Source organism: Hemibagrus wyckioides, linkage group LG21 (genome assembly GCF_019097595.1).
Source record: "Hemibagrus wyckioides isolate EC202008001 linkage group LG21, SWU_Hwy_1.0, whole genome shotgun sequence".
Classification (NCBI taxonomy): Eukaryota; Metazoa; Chordata; class Actinopteri; order Siluriformes; family Bagridae; genus Hemibagrus; species Hemibagrus wyckioides.
Window position 1 is genome coordinate 8,584,731 of NC_080730.1, and position 18,860 is coordinate 8,603,590.

General features: G+C 39.4%; 1 protein-coding gene across 1 annotated transcript; it reads right to left on the reverse strand.

Annotated features, from left to right (window-relative positions):
• Positions 1-2,443: 2,443 nt before the first annotated feature.
• Positions 2,444-18,824, reverse strand: gls2b (glutaminase 2b (liver, mitochondrial)). The gene is made up of 19 exons (XM_058372837.1): positions 18,703-18,824; positions 18,292-18,608; positions 16,844-16,943; positions 16,319-16,440; positions 14,913-15,042; positions 14,735-14,814; positions 14,480-14,643; positions 13,802-13,860; positions 13,341-13,373; positions 12,230-12,288; positions 12,073-12,139; positions 11,932-11,982; positions 10,748-10,924; positions 9,844-9,975; positions 8,708-8,800; positions 6,591-6,652; positions 6,293-6,369; positions 6,105-6,168; positions 2,444-5,114 (listed from the first exon to the last, which is right to left on the reverse strand). The coding sequence occupies exons 2-19, from the start codon at positions 18,489-18,491 to the stop codon at positions 4,982-4,984; spliced, it is 1,803 nt and encodes a 600-aa protein (XP_058228820.1). The 5' UTR covers positions 18,492-18,608; positions 18,703-18,824; the 3' UTR covers positions 2,444-4,981.
• Positions 18,825-18,860: the final 36 nt, after the last annotated feature.

The window sequence follows — 18,860 nt, forward strand, 5'->3', positions numbered from 1 at the left end:
CATCTCAACAGTGCTGATATTTAGTGTAACGGCACTGGTCAATTTCACTATTCGTATCACTCTGCTTTCTCTGTTTGCTACATAAAATTCCATTTCTAGCAATAGTTTGCTACACTGCAACCTTTACTAAACTTACTATGGGCTACTTTATCCATTTGTGGCTTCTCTGGGAACTATTTTTGTGAACAGAGCAGAAATAAACAATATACTCAGTCATATTGTGTCTGATTTGGTAGTTACTTTGCACTGTTGAATAAAAAAGCTTTATTGCACAAAGAACAGTGCTGCTGTTCTGCTGTCCAGCTAGCGGCCTCATGCCTACAGCCGAATCACAGCCACGCTGATATTCAGCACTCTTGCTCATGCAATGTTGCTAACACATGGTGCAATTACATAGCCTATGAAAGAATTTCTATGACACCAATGCCATCACTCAGTCAGACATACAGGTACTTCATCAGAGTTTTTCCTTATCGACATATGTAAAATCTAGCATACAAAAGTACGACATTGTGAATAATGTAAATATAATATGAAATGATTGTATACAGTTCTTTATGAAAAGGTGACAGTGAAATGTTTGCATGCAAGAATAAAGGAAAGAATCGAAAAATGTGTTAATTCATTCTCAGGTGCAGAATCTTTCACACACACTGTAGCACATGGACCATCAGGTATCTTTTGCATGCTTGTCTATCCATAACCTTCAGAATGTTGAAAACTATATTCTGACTGTTTCTCAGCACCATACAGACATATGTTCATCCACAGCAATGTAAAGTCCCAGGATTCCTTCTATCAAGTATAAGAGATTTGTGTGACACGCTTAGTAATGAGCAAACAAGATGCTCTTACATGTTTGCTGCAGGAAAAGTTGCATGGATAATCGTCTGTCATGTCAGTCAGACTTCTTGTTCTGTGAAAGTAGTCAGTCTTGGCAGCATTTATTATAATTTGGAAATATACCAAACTCTGCTGAAGCTAGAGGATTGGCTTTTGGGACTAACGAAATAGAAGGCAACTTCTGGAAAATGCCAGAAACTAATTTTAATCATTGAGCAATATGGTATGAAGTAGCCACATTTAAGTACTCCGTATAAATTACTGTGATACACCCCTCCAAATCATTGAATTCAGGTGCTGTTTTTCAGGGGTTGGGCTTTTCCAGTGAACAGAACTCTTAATACTTCAGCATACCAAGATGTTTTGGGGATGACCCCTTCCTGTTCCAACATGACTGCACATTAGTGCACAAAGCAAGGTTCATAAAGACATGGATGAGTGAGTTTGGTGTAGAGGAACTTGGCTGGCCTGCACAGAGTCCTGACCTCAACCTGATAGAACACCTTTGGGATGAATTAGAGCGGAGACTCATTCCAAAACTGGGACGTCTGCCTTTACATGCACGTGAATGTATTGTGGAGTTGTACTGCCCTTTGCAGCTATAAGAGCTTTAACTCTTCTGGGGAAGGCTTTCCACGAGGTTTAGGAGTGTGTTTATGGGAATTTCTGACCATTCCTCTAGAAGCCCATTTGTGAGGTCAGGCACTGATGCTGGACGACACTAACGTTTTCCATGTATATGTATATGTTAATAATCTACAATATGATTGCTTAAATATTATATTGATGCCTACTGGTAGATGCACTAATTAGTTGTTTTCTGAAACAGATTCCTTTCTTTTGGCTAAAAATAACTAAGGTCTTATTCGTGTCTATCTCCTCATGCACACACACCCTGAATTTGTATGTGCAGCTGGCCGTTCCGCTCGCCTAAGGTTAGGTCATGCCCAACAACACCCCCTGCTACATCACCAGCTGAGCCAGAGCCCAAAGCCAGTGAGAGCCAAAGGCATCTGGCATCCAGACACTTTTATGTCCTACTTTAAGAACCTCAACACTTCAGAAGGAAGAGGGCCTTTCATTTCATTTATATCAAAATGGCCATTCATTTACTCCTTAAACTAGAATCTTTATGAGCTTAATTCTCTTAAGATTTAACTGCTCACATACATATCTGTCATTAGGATGTCCCAGACATGACTCTTTCAGTATTATGTGACAAATACTTGCTGCTTAAAAGTACCAGCTGAGGAAGACCATCATCTGCCAAACTCACACACAAATATCACACTATACTACAAAAACAGTCTTAATTCACTTCACTGCTAGAATATCAGGAAGATATTGTATACTGCGGCCAAGCCAAAGGAAGTGCCTCAGTTCATGTAGCGTCTGACAACAATGGAAACATATATATGTTATATTAGGCTCAGATTTAGCACCGGTACATCTGCTGTTTTTATAGCTCTCTACCTCCTCCCTGTTCTCTGCGGGTGGTTTCATCGTTCCTCTTTCAACCCCTAACCCCAATTGAAAACAAAAAGACAAAAAAATAACAAAAGAAAAATTTAAAGCAGTATATATTAATGCATACGTCTAACATTAAACATATTTAATGGACACATTTTATTGTACAGCATTTTTCTTACAATATCTTGTTTTCATACATAGAGCCAAAGAGGCAGCAAAGCAACAAACACAGATTGTTTTGTTTTGAATATGAACAGCACCTATAAATTCGTCTGTCACTCATCTATGATCAGTCGTTTCTACAGAAATAAAAAAAGACTTACAGATGTCAGCGTTTCTATAATTTTCCAATGTAAATATTATTGAGATTATTTTGATAAAATAATGCCCTTAGGCCAAATATATACAGTAATATACAGCACAGTGATATCCAATCCATTTCATGGCTGAAAAACTAAAGAAAAATAAATTAAAATGGTGTAGCAGATTCAGAAGAGTAAAATGAGATCTAACCAGTTCAGTCACTGCTGCAGCTTTCCCCCTAAAGCTAATCTGGCGTTCATTTGTCTGACAGATGCTTTCATCCCATCTGACTTACAAATGATACTCAGACAGTCTAGGGATGTAAACTCACAACCTTCCTGACACAACCTTAGGGCAATGACACACAAAATGAGTGAGAAATAAAAGCATCATGTTCTAATTTGACATTCTCAGTCACTTACATATCTTGAGCATTTGTGGTTATCGAATGTTTTCCTTCAATTCCATTTTATTTACAGATATCTTTCTGACACTGACCAGGCATAACATTATGACCACCTGCCTGATATTGTGTTGGTTCCCCTTTTGCTGCTAAAACAGCCCTGACCTGTCATGCACTGTGTATTCTGACCCATTTCTATCAGAACCAGCATTAACTTCTTCAGCAACAGTAGCTCGTCTGTTGGATCGGATCACACGGGCCAGCCTTCGCTCCCCAAGCGCATCAATGAGCCTTGGCCGTCCATGACCCTGTCGCCGGTTCACCACTGTTCCTTCCTTGGACCACTTTTGATAGATACTGACCACTGCAGACTGGGAACACCCCACAAGAGCTGCAGTTTTGGAGATGCTCTGATCCAGTCGTCTAGCCATCACAATTTGGCCCTTCGTCAAACTCGCTCAAATCCTTACGCTTGCCCATTTTTTCTGCTTCTAACACATCAACTTTGAGGACATAATGTTCACTTGCTGCCTAATATATCCCACCCACTAACAGGGGCCATGATGAGGAGATCATCAGTGTTATTTCACTTCACCTGTCAGTGCTCATAATGTTATGCCTGATCGGTGTATAATTCCCGTTCCTAATGAAACACAGTCAGATGAGCCATGTATGTGACCGAAGCTCCCGCCATACAGTCCTAATACCGAAACCTTTTAAAGTCACTGATCCTTTTTCTTTTTTTGCCAGTCCAGTCACTCATTATGTTTATACACTCAGTATTCAAGATATAGCTAAACAAATGATATGACCATTCTCCAAACAAAAAAGGAACAGTTAGATCATCAATATCCACCCTTTTGAGTGTGTTATTTTCTTAGCTGTGCTCACGTCATATATCTTTTCCTGCACTGTTTCACTCGGCTGAACAACCACTCGGTAAACACTGGCCTCTGACAGCAATTCAACATGTTTAATCAGCCAAACAGCACAAGACACAATGCGAAATCTACAGGTGACAGCTGCCATGACGTGTCAAGTGTCACCATTACAGAAGGACGGCTGAAGCTTTAAAACTTGCTCCTTGATCGATCTATTCCCTAATACATTAATTGGCAAGCTTATGGCATTTATATACAAATAGAGCTTTATATATTTGTCTTCACGTGTACATCATCACTTATTTATCTACTGTAGCACAAGGGTCATTTTATTAACACTAGCCTAAGAATTTTCTATGCATTTCTGCTTGCTAAACGTATGAAGAACCTAATTTTAATATAGCATAACAACAACATAGGGCACTGTGTGACACTGTGGTTGGGGGGGAACATGCTCCAGCCATCCTTAGTGCTATAAAGAATGCAGCACGCACAGCCATTTTATCTGACACCAAAACGTGACATTTGCTTTCAAGATACTGATTAAGCTTAACTGGAAAGAAAATCAGACTGTCGATGTGTCTTCATGGAGCTGCTCTGTTTGTCAGAATAGCTAAAAAGAGACTACGTTGTACATTTATGCTTCAATCTACAAAGAAAAAAAAAATCCTCCGAAGATATATTTACAGAGAGGATTATATCCTTGTTTGCATTATTACAAAGCCTCATTTCTCTTAATTGCTGTTCTTTAAATGCATGCAATAATTCATGGGACTTATAATGACATAATATAACGCTAATTGTCGTAATTATTACAGATTTCCTTGCAGTACAGTGGGGGTATTGTCACAGCCCAACACCCAGCTTTTGTCCTGGTCAGACATATGTTTGCATACATGCTGTGTTCAACTAATTAGAGTTCCTCACACAATCTATTACCATAGATCCAAGCAGCAGCAGGATTAAACACACACTCTGTGACTTCAGCACACTGGTGTCAATAAAACGAGAGAGCAGCTTTTACCACTTCTTATCAGCTATCAAATGTCTCGTCTATAATGTACAATAAGTTCAAAATCATTCACTGCCATGCAGCAGAGTCAAGTTTGTCTTTGTCTGTGAAAACCTCACAGGCCTGATGATAGTTCTGCAGAATCTTCACGACGCTGTCATGACCAGACTGTAGAGCATCATCCAGAGGAATGTTTCCCCACCTGGAAACACACACACAGAAACACAAAATTATTAGACACAAGTATCAGCGATGTTTAACTCTCCTCACTGCTGTAGCTAAAGCTTAAATAACATTCAATCAAGTGCAATATGTGAGTTATTCCCTAAAAATCTGATGCGGTAAACGAACCAATCTGCACAATGTTAAGCTCTGCTAATCTTGTCCGATCACTACATTCATCATATCTGGTGATATGACGTGAATGTGGTACAGATAATTTTGCAAATTACGGTGACAGAGAAGTGCAAAACAAAATAACACAACAGCATTTCGACAAACTGGAAAAGGTAGGTATAGTTTGCGAATGTAATTCTCACTGCTGATTGGACGAGACATCTGTCACTCGAAGAAGTAGAAAATTGTGTGTCTAACGTTATTTCTTGTACATTTTATTTACAGATGTCTTTCCCATAAAATCATAATGGAGGAACATACGCCAATCAGGCATAACATTATGACCGCCTGCCTAATATTGTGTTGGTCCTCCTTTTGCTGCTATAACAGCCCTGACCCATCATGCACTGTATATTCTGACCCCTTTCTATCAGAACCAGCATTAACTTCTTCCGCAATTTGAGCAACAGTAGCTCGTCTGTTGGATCGGATCACACGGTCCAGCCTTCGCTCCCCACGTGCATCAGTGAGCCTTGACCGCCCATGACCCTGTCGCCGGTTCACCACTGTTCCTTCCTTGGACCACTTTTGATAGATACTGACCACTGCAGACCGGGAAACACCCCACAAGAGCTGCAGTTTTGGAGATGCTCTGATCCAGTCGTCTAGCCATCACAATCTGGCCCTTTATCAAACTCACTCAAATCCTTTCACTTGCCCATTTTTCCTGCTTCAAAGGTAGGTATAGTTTGCGAATGTAATTCTTACTACTGATTGGACGAGACAGCTGTCACTCAAGATATGCAAGAAGTAGAAAATTGTGTATTTCTTGTACTTATTAAAAAAACTCTCTGACCTGTCCTTCACAAACGGGTTCACTTTGCATGTTTGTGTTAAAAACTGCACAACCTCCACATGGCCTGAAACAAAAACAAAGACAAAAAACAATGCAAATATATATATAACAAAGTTGTGGAAATGATAGTAATTACTTTTAGCAACATATTTAGAAATGCAGACAAACAGCTATCAGTTATTTTCTACCTTCGGCCGCAGCGACATGAAGCGCTGTACGATGGTCATAGTCCTTCTGGTCCAAATCCATAGACGACAACGCAAACCTGAAAGACGAGAGATACACAATGAAATACACAACATGGAATAATCACAAGGAATCCAATTCAGTTCAAATACATCCATTCATCCATTTATTTTCTATACCCGCTTTATTCTTAATTAGGGTCATGGGGATCTGCTGGAGCCTATCCCAGCGCACACTGGGTGAAAGGCTGGGGTCCAACTACCCTGGATGGGTAGTTCAAATACATACACAGTAAATTACCTCCTGAGTGCCGAAACATCTCCACTGTGAGCTGCGAACATCAGGTTGACCACAGACTTGTTCTAACGATGGTCAATAAAACACAGAGATGAAAATATAGACGTTTCTGTGAATCATCACGAGAAGCAGATCGAGTTTTACAAATAAAATAATCTTAATGACTGTATAAAGATTGCACATTCTTCAACCGAATTTAATGCAATGGTGTCCAGCAGATGAAACCAGCCTTTTCACTGAAATGCAGAAAGAAACTTTAGGTATGTGATTTTTTTTTCTTTTGTGAAGCTAAACTAAACTAAAACTAAATGTTCTTTACCGAGGACAATAAAAGCAACATGTTGTAGGTGTCCTGTTGCACAGAAACGCAACATGACATATATATCCTCTTATTGTGTTAAGATCATTTTAAGACCAGAATATTCATAGCAATTTGAACAATATTTTAGGGGGAAAAAATAGTTATAGGCTTCGCTTCAGCCCACACCTAGGATGGAGTTTCATAAGAGAAGGTCAGTAAGACAGAAGGTGAAGGCTGGCCAGAGATTTCTTTAAAAAATCTTTGAAACAATTCACCTTGCAGGCAGCAAAAGGGCTATAGCTAAACATACAAAGAAGCACCCACTAATGCTGTATATATTAGTTAACTGGCAAGTCATTAATTCTTCGTAAATTCTTTGTTGTCTTTAAAGCCTCACTGCGTCTCATGTGTTTTAGGGAAAATAATGCGGTTTGTTTCTGATTACACAAGAACTACTAATGAGCAAAACCCAGTTTCTCAAACTTGTTACCAAACTACTGCAAAATGTAGATTGACTCTTTGTGGGTGATAAGGATTTCATCATATATACATATATATGCGTAGCTGATAGACTGGATCAGGTGCATTTTCTCATCATATGGCATTACAGGCTTCTGATTGGCAGGAACTCAATCTCGTTGGTGTCATGACAATATAGTCTGTCTGCAATTTTAAAGCAGGTCTGAAAAGGTTAATCCTTTCCTTCTGTTGGGGTCAAAATAACCCCAAAACAATTTTTCCGAAACAAAATGTTATGTATTTGGAACCAACGATGCAGCTTAAAATCCTGAGGCCTCTGAGAAAAGCTTACATTGAGTCCCTGATCCCAACCCAATATAACAGTCTTAAGACATATGTTCCATACCCTGTATCTAGCTCTGAACTCTTTAAACCACTCAGGGATTTCTGTGCTCTTACGGCATAGCTGCTTGGATCTAATTTCCTAAAAATATTCCTAATACCGTATGACGTTTATAACAAAAATAAGAAAAAAATAATGTTATAAGCTAATCCATTCTGACCATTTATTATTTGCACCTGCGTTTGCTATCAGAATCCACTTTGGTGTAGAAAATATATTATATAATATTACTATATTGTAATATGTATATACATTATATTGCCAAACGTTTTGGGACACCGCTCCAAATCATTGAATTCAGGTGTTGTTTTTTCGGCCCCTTAGTTCCAGTGAAAGGAACTCTTAATGCTTCAGCTTCATACCAAGACATTTTGGACAATTTCATGCTCCCAACTTTGTGGGAATAGTTTGGGGATGACCCCTTCCTGTTCCAGCATGACTCCGCACCAGTGCACAAAGCAAGGTCCTGACCTCAACCCGATAGCTACACCTTTGGGAGACTGTGAGCCTTGCCAAAACTGGAACATGGAGTTGTCCATGTTCCAGTCCTTTTGCAGCTATAACAGCTTTAACTCATCTTTGAAGGCTTTCCACAAGGATTAGGAGTGTGTTGATGGGAATGTTTGACCCATTCCTCTAGAAGCGTACTTGAGGAGGTCTAGTTGGACGAGAAGGACTGGCTCACAGTCTGAACTTAATGATTTGGAGGGGTGTCCCAAAACTTTTGGCAATATCGTGTGTATATATAAACCACAATTATAAATGTTTTACAATAAACCCTTAATAAATGCTTGCTGTGAAATATAAGGAGGTAAGCAGTGTTAATCAGGCAGCACACATTGTTGAGACCTTCAAGATGCTTATATCAGTGCTACAGCACCATCTGCTGGACAAAAATCCCAAAGAAATTGGTGGGATTTTGCAAAACTACAACAGTTCTCAAAACTTCGGTCTCACCCTTTCATCACCGGACTGTCGACGTGGATCCTGTTTCTTAACAAAGTGTCTCAGATTGTCATAATTGTGGAAGTTGAAGTGGGACACCAGTTCCTGGGGGCAGAGAATGTTTACGCAGTATATCAGATCTGATGTCATATGATCTCTAGCTTAAAAAATTGAACATGCTAAACATAAAACGACAAACGATTTAATAACTGAAAATTCCGATATTGGCAATAAATCATTCAAGATTCTTTACATGCATTAAATCACGCAGTTGTTTAGTTTGAAATAAAAACACATTTTGTATTGCCTACAATTATCAGATATTGATTATATGCATTGTATTGAATGAAGAGTGCATCAAGACGGATACATATATGACCACCAATGGTGATGAAAAGCGTTTACTTCAAAGGGGTCATTTTTGAAGCCAACTAATGGACACTTTGACCCTGGGGATTTCTTTGCAATGAAAACCTGGCTACGAAGTTCAAGTGCAAAACAATTCGCACTGCCAGTAAAGACTGCATCTCGTTTTACGTAGTCTAAAATGTTTAGTGAATTGAGAAATGTTGGATGTGACTGTTTTATTGGAACAATCTAGCACTTTAATAGGGCACTTGCAGCACACCACATTATGTTAATGCTAGCACTGTATGCATCTTTTATCTATAGGCTTAAAGGGATTGAGCTCCTGCCTGGTTTTAATAAAGCATGCATTTTTATAGTCCCATTAGAATCCAGAAACAATCAGTTATAGATTTTCTTATTTAATTACTATTCTTTAGGACTTTGTAAGAAGTAAGAATGATTTAAATGTAGAGAATAAACTCCATCTGTTCAAAAACGTCTGGCAGTGTATTTAGTAACAAAATGTAAGAAAATGTGATAAATAATCTCTGTGATGTATATTTTATTTGGTGGGGAGGTTGCTATTAAGTAAAATCAACAGCATTTGCATTTGTTTACCTCTGCAAATGTATTAAAAGTGAGCGGAAGCTCCTAAATGAAACTGGTGACAGTGTTGAGAAAGTCCATTTGTTCCTTATTTAATTGTGGTTTGTGTTTGGAGCATTCAGATGAAGTAGGGCATAATTACAATTATTTCAGTCCAAATTTAGGATTTTAGCTAAATCAGAGTTCAAGCTGACCTGACAGAAGCGGATGCCTCGTACACTGTTCCCCAGTCTGTCCAAAGGTGGTGACCAGCACATGACCCCCATCACATTGGGCACCACTAAGAGCACAGCTCCTGACACCCCCGACTTAGCAGGCAATCCCACCTGACACGCCAAAAACACAAAGCTCACACATTTATATTTATACAAAATATACACAGACCAGGCATAACATTATGACTAATATTGTCTTGATCCCCCTTTTGCTGCCAAAACAGCCCTGACCCATCATGCACTGTGTATTCTGACACCTTTCTATCAGAACCAGCATTAACTTCTTCAGCAATTTGAGCAACAGTGGCTCGTCTGTTGGATCGGATCACATGGGCCAGCCTTCGCTCCCCACGTGCATCAATGAGCCTTGGCCGCTCATGACCCTGTCACCGGTTCACCACTGTTCCTTCCTTGGACCACTTTTGATAGATACTGACCACTGCAGACCGGGAACACCCCACAAGAGCTGCAGTTTTGGAGATGCTCTGATCCAGTCGTCTAGCCATCCCCTTGTCAAACTCGCTCAAATCCTTACGCTTGCCCATTTTTCCTGCTTCTAAAACATCAACTTTGAGGACAAAATGTTCACTTGCTGCCTAATATATCCCACCCACTAACAGGGGCCATGATGAGGAGATAATCAGTCTTATTCACCTCACCACTCACTGCTCATAATGTTATGCCTGATCGGTATACCTAATATACAGAATAAAGGTTCTAAACAATATTGCATAAAATAGTAATAGGATAAGTTTTATATATACAGCACCTTTCCTTTCATAATGAACTCTCAAGCTCTTTCTGGTTGTGTGTTTATGTTCTTGTCCTGCATTGCTAGACTGCTCTTTTCCTAATACTATCATCAGCATCTACTTTCACTTACGTGAAAGGCAAAGAAGCCAGAGTAGTCATACATGCCGCATGAGTGCATGAGGCTGAGCGTGTTTCTCACAGCCTCAGAGCTCAGTACTCGCTCGCCTGTGATGGGACAGATTCCTCCATTGGCCAGCGTAGCCGCCATCACACTGCCTGACTCACATGTCACCTCGATGGAGCACAGCTGAGAGGGAATATACACAAAGAGCTTTCTAACTTACCACCATAAATGTTTTTGTAAAGTAACCCAACATTTTAATACGCATTCTTTGACCTCTCGTCACAATTTAGAAGTCTGTTACACTCTTCCCGGACTCTGTAAATAAACAGATTAGGAAACATTTTAAACCAGCAACCAAACTCTTTGTATTTAAGGACTCCTCTCAGATTTTAATGAGACTGTAAATTATTGTTGCATTATTAAATGCAGACACACTTGGCGGCTAAGCCAATTATGCCTGCAACAGGATACACAGACAGTACTAGTCAGACAAATATATCCACTCACTTTAATAGGAACATCTATTAGGTATTATTAGAACATCTATATACCTCAGTAAATAATGTGGCAGTAGCAAAAAATGAAAACATCAAGATACAGGTCAAGGGCTTCAGTTAATGTTCCAATCCAACATCAGAAGTGTGATCTCTGTGACAATAACTGCAGCATGGTGGTTAGTACCAAATGGGCTGGTGTGAGCATCTCAGAAACACTAAACTTTAAGGTAGGGGAATAACAGAAGGCCACGTCTGTCAGCCAAGAAGAAGAATCTGCTCAGAAATCATTAAGTGAAGCTCTTGACCTGTATCTGCATGATTTTATGCACCGTGTTGCTGCCACATGATAAGCAGGTGTACAGGTGTTCCTAATAAAGTGACCTTACATACAGTATTATGGGCATGTCAAGCACAACATGTGTGGCCACAAGCATTAATAATAAAGGTGAAACGATATGATATGATAACTACGTGAAGACACTCCCATTTCTTATTCATATGAATTGATTATAATCATATAATCTATAGCTAAAGCTTGACTCCGAAGATAGAAATATGTGCATATTCTTTAAAATTTAATCATTATTAGAACTGTAAAACAATGCGGTCTGTATTAAGGTCTCCGATTACCCTGAAAGGTTTTACATCGATTACAAATGAGCACTTTAAATACAATCTTTTCGTTATGTTTACCTGAAAGTAAAAGTCTAGAGCATCAATCATATCTGCACCGTGAGGAAAACACTGCAAGACACAAAACGGTAAGCAATTATTGTTGTGTTCATTTTGTTGAAAAGTTTCAACAGAAGTTCGAAAGGCAATTACAGAAGAAACCTTTTTCTCTTTCAGGTAGTAGCCGATTGCATAGTTTCTGTCTCCTGTCTCCTTTTCTGACTGAAAGCTACAAACATAAATTGCTTAATACAAAATCGATGCCAAGAACATGAAGCCGATTAAAGGCAGCTATATACGGTAAATGTTATGGACTCACGTGGCATTACTGAAGCCTACATATTCCTTGCCTGCCATTTTCTTCACAAAGTCCATCACCTGGGGAAGAAAAACAGGCTATTTGTTTCAAAAAAATACACTTTCACCGGCAGGCTGATTGAATATTGTTCACATTTTTATGCTAAAAAGGCAAATTGGGTGGGGGGGGGGTCACATTTATTCATATTTAAGGTCCTGTGTTCTACATTTAATCAATTAAATTGCTATCCTAACATCATTATATTAACTTTTATCGAAGTGAAAAAAGAATATGTTCCAGTTTATTTTGTTCCCTGCCCTCTTTGCTTGGCTAACAGTTGTTTTACCTACTGCTTCTGGAAATCTCCATCTATCTCACAGTGTAAGTGCATAAAGGTTATGGCAATGATTTTTATTTTTTTTATTTACACAAACAACATGCATCTACATCGATCAGGCATTACATTATGACCACTGAGCGGTAGCGTGAATAACACTGATGATCTCCTCATCATGGCACCTGTTAGTGGGTGAGATATATTAGTTAACATTTTGTCCTCAATGTTGATGTGTTAGAAACAGGAAAAATGGGCAAGCGAAAGGATCTGAGCGAGTTTGACGAAGGGCCAAACTGTTATGGCTAGACGACTGGATCAGAGCATCTCCAAAACTGCAGCTCTTGTGGGGTGTTCCCGGTCTGCAGTGGTCAGTATCTATCAAAAGTGGTCCAAGGAAGGAACAGTGGTGAACCGGTGACAGGGTCATGGGCGACCAAGGCTCATTGATGCACGTGGGGAGTGAAGGCTGGCCCGTGTGATCCGATCCAACAGACGAGCTACTGTTGCTCAAATTGCTGAAGAAGTTAATGCTGGTTCTGATAGAAAGGTTTCAGGATACACAGTTAGGGCTGTTTTGGCAGCGAAAAGGGGACTAACACAATATTAGGCAGGTGGTCATAATGTTATGCCTGATCGGTGTATATGTGAACGAAACTGATGATGCAGCGTTGAAACTTTTATTAAAAAATATGTGTGTGAAATTTATTTTATTAATATAATTACAAGAATCTCCCTCTTGTCCTTAGGGGGGAAAAAAATTATATTACAGCCATAATTTATTGTTGACTCACTTACATAGTCAAATTTTTCTGCTTTGTTGGCTCCAGGCTGAATAGAAAAAAAAACATATATAACACTCTTAAACAGCACAGTATATATATATATATATATATATATATATATATATATATATATATATATATATATATATATATATATATAAAACAAAATCATATTTGAACATGAACAGTCCTGAAATAAACCTGTAATATCTTACTGATACATCTCTCATTTATACTTATATTCTACTGAAGATAGCAGGACAGGAACACATAGATGGCATGTTTTGGATTTTTTTCTTTTGAAAGAAACTGGCCTTGACATATTATCCCCTTTAATTCATGGGAAAGATCTCCATACCTGCACCAAGCCAGGTTCGGGTTATCAGTCAGTGCAGTGTCATCTTTGAGGAGGTCAGTGACTCTGCAGTGTGACGTAAACTAGCTACAATGAAAGCATGAAGGATATGTGTTTACCTTGATGAGTGAGCTGATTACAATTGCTCCTGCATTCACCATCGGATTGTGAGGTTTATCTGAGAATTAAAAAAGAAAAAATTAATACCTAAGAACAATACTCAAGCTTTCTAAAAAAAATAATGTGGCTAAATTTAATCTGAACTGCTCACAGGCACCCATGAAGCCCTGTGGTTCCATTTGTTGTTGGGTTTTTATATAGACATAAATAAGTCATAACATGTTTTCTTTGGATATAATCAATTAAATTTACCATTAAATATCGATGGTAAATATAGTATCAATGAAATTTGTAGGAATTTGTTTGAAATGGGTAAATGTTTGTCTATGTGTAACAACAAGAGCACACACTGCTCTTCTCAAGGCCACTATGAGGACAGCTGAGTGGTCAAGGACTCAGGCATTCTGCCCAAAAGGCTTGCTTGAGAATAAAATAAACTTGAGCTATTTTCCAGGTCAAGGGTCACTTGAAGTAATAATAGTTATTATACTACATGAGGACATATTGACCCAAAAATACTAACGTACCCATGTAAGTGTAATAGCATTAGGTAATTACAATAGCATTAGCATAATCCATTTACAGAATGTTAATAGTTCACCACTGGCTTCACTTATTACTTGTGAAGGAATATTTTGTTATTTTTTAAACAGATATATCATTGATATCATGCCCACCATCGTCATCAAGGGACAGCATGTTGAACTTTAGCCCACTGGGCTCTTTCCCTACATAATGGTGCACGTGATCAGTTCCAAGCTCGTGCACAGCAACGGCATATTCCAGTGGCTTCACACATGACTGCAGGCAAAATGGCACCTTGGTGTCACCTGTTGAGTGCCTTTTAAAGAGACAATTCAGAAAAAAATGACAGACGTGAAATATTTGGCATTCAGCCACAGTTCTATGCAATAATAAATTCGTCTTTTTACCTCTGACCGTCCACTGTGCACAGTGAAATTCCCCAAAGACTGGGACTGAACTTGGCAAGGTGTGGAATGTAGTCTGCTACCTGACACACACACAAAAAAAGAAAACTTTTCCATTTTGATTTTAATGAACCATACAGAAATACTGTACATGATCTGATGAAGAAGATAAAATACTCACTTGACCTTCATGCTGCTGTTTAGCTCTGTTATAGATCTGATTTATGACACTGACAAATGCCTCAAACTCTGGAATGATAAATTTCCTTCTGAAAGCTTGGGAGAGCAAGACAATGTTTCCGCCGACACACCTGATAGAGGGCCCAAAGAGTAATGAGTTGAGTTATGGGTTATCTCACCATTCTTATATTCTATTTAGAACTATACACCATCCAGGCAAAACATTATGACCACCTGCCTGATATTGTGTTGGTCCCCCTTTTGCTGCCAAAACAGCCCTGACCTGTCATGCACTGTGTGTATTCTGACACTTTCTGACGTGTGTATTCTGACTCTTTTCTATCAGAACCAGTATTAACTTCTTCAGCAATTTGAGCAACAATAGCTGGTCTGTTGGATCGGATCACATGGGCCAGCTTTCGCTACCCATGTACATCAACCCTGTCGCCGGTTCACCACTGTTCCTTCCTTGGACCACTTTTGATAGATACTGACCACTGCAGACCGGGAACACCCCACAAGATCTGCAGTTTTGGAGATGCTCTGATCCAGTCGTCTAGCCATCACAATTTGGCCCTTCATGAAACTCGCTCAAATCCTTACTCTTGCCCATTTTTCCTGCTTCTAACACATCAACTCTGAGTACATAATGTTCACTTGCTGCCTAATATATCCCACCCACTAACAGGTGCCATGATGAGGAGATCATCAGTGTCATTCAGTGTTCATAATGTTATGCCTGATCGGTGAATTTAGGTATGAGGAAAGAATAAACCGATAGAATGGATAGACTAGGAAAGTCTGCCTTAGCTGGACAGCAGTCTGACATTTGAGGTGTTATTCACATGACCAGAGACAGCTGAACTGGCCGGGAGATCTACGTCCATTTCAGTCTCCTTTTTTAGTACAGTGTTGTGCTTGTGAACAACTGGCCAATTAGTTGTCAAACAAACAACAACCTTACAAACAAAAAAAAATGAATTTAATCTTATTCCAAGCTTTTTAAAGTACCAAATTAATTTCTATGAATGTATTAAAAATGCAGAAATGCAGAAATGCAGTCACCAGCAATCAGTTATCAGGTTTATTCAGAACTCATACCGGAACAAACCAAGTGATTTATATCATAATTAATATTACCATTTAGATCACTGACATTTTTATGCAAAGCAGAATGCAGAAGATAAATCATGATTCGATTTCAAGCAACATTTCAGTATACAGTTTTGTAAATTATGTCCTAGAAAACATCAATAGTTAATTTTAATTCCATTCTCTCAGACTTGTATTTATGCATCATAATGCTTCTGCCTACTTGTAGTTTCGGATTTGTGTGTGTGTGTGTGTGTGTGTGTGTACATATAGTGCATGTGTATATAATTAAAGTATTTTGAGTGACACACACACCTGCGGAACAGTTTGTGATCCATCATGCCGTCACCATTGGATTCTCGGACAGCTTGCCTCAGTTTGTCCATGCAGTCCCGCAGACGGGGGTCAGATGTGAGCAGACCTGTGCTTTTAATAGCCTGAGGCACAATGGAAACAGGATTTACACAACGACCATGGCACTACACAAAATACTTTAGTATACAACATAGACTTGTTTGCATTCTATAATGTTTCATACTATGACACTAAGCTACAAAGGCTTATAGTGAATAAACTAAATAATTACAAGACTTTTCCCCAAGAAAAAGCACCTAGGTGATCGGCATAATTAATAATATTGGCAATAAATATGCAGGTATTTTAGGTGTATTTAATATGGCGGCTGAGAATATAATGCAATACTGAATAATGTATGCGTTACTTAAAAGTCAGGTTCATTTTGCAATCTTTTTTTGCATCACTTTTTAGGTGAGTGATGAAATCTCGTGCTCTAACTTGTATTTTTAAAGCTGACAAGCGTCTATTTAATTATTGACTCACACTGATGAAATGAGAGATGGGGATCCTGTCCTGTCCATCAGTTATGGTGTGGAACAGCAAATCCTCCAGTCCTGAGAAGAGACCTTCCCCTGTCCTACCTCTGAGTAAACATAGATAAAAACTTTACTGGCCAAGAGATGGTGTTTTTATATTTGAATGTGTTATTCTGCTTCTTTAGTTTTGCTTTGGAGTTAATGTTAGTCTGTGTAATCTCATTTATATATTTATATGTACACGGATCAGCCATAACATTATGAGCACTGGGAGGTGAAGTGATTAACACTGATTATCTCCTCATCATGGGACCTGTTAGTGGGTGGGATATATTAGGCAGCAAGTGAACATTTTGTCCTCAAAGTTGATGTGTTAGAAGAAGGAAAAATAGGCAAACATAAGGATTTGAGCGAGTTTAACGAAGGGCCAAATTGCGATGGCTAGACCACTGGATCAGAGCATCTCCAAAACTGCAGATCTTGTGGGGTGTTCCCGGTCTGCAGTGGTCAGTATCTATCAAAAGTTATTTATACCAAACAAGCATAAATTTTATTGCCGCAATCTATCTAAGTATTGTTGCTGACCACATACATCCACAGTTTACCTGTCATATAATGGCTCATAATCTCAAACTGGTTCCCTGATCCTGAGAACGAGTTCAGAGAGCTTTGGTGTCCTCCCCAGTCACCAGATCTTCATCCAACAGAACACTTTGTGCTGTGTTAGAACAGGAGATTGGGCGCTTGAATGAACAGCGGACAAATCTGCAGCATTAATGTGATGCAGTGATTTCACATTAATCTCAAATTAATATTCTCAACATTTTGTCCTCAAAGTTGATGTGTTAGAAGCAGGAAAAATGGGCAAGGATTAAGGATTTGAGCGAGTTTGACCAGGACCAAATTGTGATGGTTAGATGACTGAATCAGAGCGTCTCCAGCTCCTGTGGGGTGTTCCCGGTCCGCAGTGGTCAGTATCTATCAAAAGTGGTCCAAGGAAGGAACCGGTGACAGGGTCATGAGCGGTCAAGGCTCATTGATGCACGTGGAGATCGAAGGCTGACCCGTGTGATCCGATCCAACAGACGAGCTACTGTTGCTCAAACTGCTGAAGAAGTTAATGCTGGTTCTGATAGAAAGGTGTCAGAATACACAGTGCATGACGGGTCAGGGCTGTTTTGGCAGCCAAAGGGGGAGCAACACAATATTAGGCAGGTGGTCATAATGTTTTGCCTGGTCGGTCTATAGGCGTATATATATCCTTTATTTCTGGTTGAGAAATATACAAGAAGTGAAACATCAGGAAAACTTTTGGTCTAGTTTTAGTGCAGAAATTGACTTCCCAATCCTCCACACATATTCCTGTCAAGGTTTAATAGAGGTTAAAATAATAAAAAAAAGTGCATATTTATACAACATTGAACAAAACGTGGTGTGTAAACTGCCCTAACTTACCCCTCTGTGGTATCAGTAGTTGGTCTGCTGAGGTAAAGCTGTGAAGCACTGTGACTGAAACACCGCCTCGGCTGAGAGACTCGGCGCGCGCTGTCGCGGTACAAGCCCAGTGCGCCGTTTTTAGCGACATTTTCCACAAAACACTCCACCATTCCGGCATCAATCCGCCTCAGACAGCACATCATCATCATCATCATCATCAACCTCCAAATCCAAACAGGCGAAGATTAAACACAGTGTGTCAACAGTCTGTGTACTTTTCAGAAGAGTCTCGCGCCGGAAGAGTCGAGCGCGCGTGCGGCACTCAGCAGCAGCAGCTATGTAAATATGCACAGCTCTTATTTCTCGTGTATGTATGGACAGTTGTTTACAATTGCCATTTGTAGTAAAGTTTGTTATAATCAGACTCACCGGCTGTGTGAAACGCCTCTCTGTGACGGTCCTGTATGTATGCTTGCCCAAAAAAGTTGTTTGGTTATTACGTGTGCAGATCAATTCTGTGTGAATAGTCGGGTCAGTATTGACCTGCAGCGTTATGCAATGCTGACCACATGGAACTGAGCCACCTT

Bases quoted from the DNA above. Each gene is read 5' to 3' on its own strand.
- gls2b (XM_058372837.1), bottom strand. From the start codon at position 18,491: ATGATGATGATGATGATGATGTGCTGTCTGAGGCGGATTGATGCCGGA. The intron at 16,441-16,843 runs GTGAGTCAATAA...ATTGTGCCTCAG, and splicing joins CCATCTCTCATTTCATCAGT to GCTATTAAAAGCACAGGTCT. The intron at 14,644-14,734 runs GTAAAAAGACGA...TCTCTTTAAAAG, and splicing joins TGCACAGTGGACGGTCAGAG to GCACTCAACAGGTGACACCA.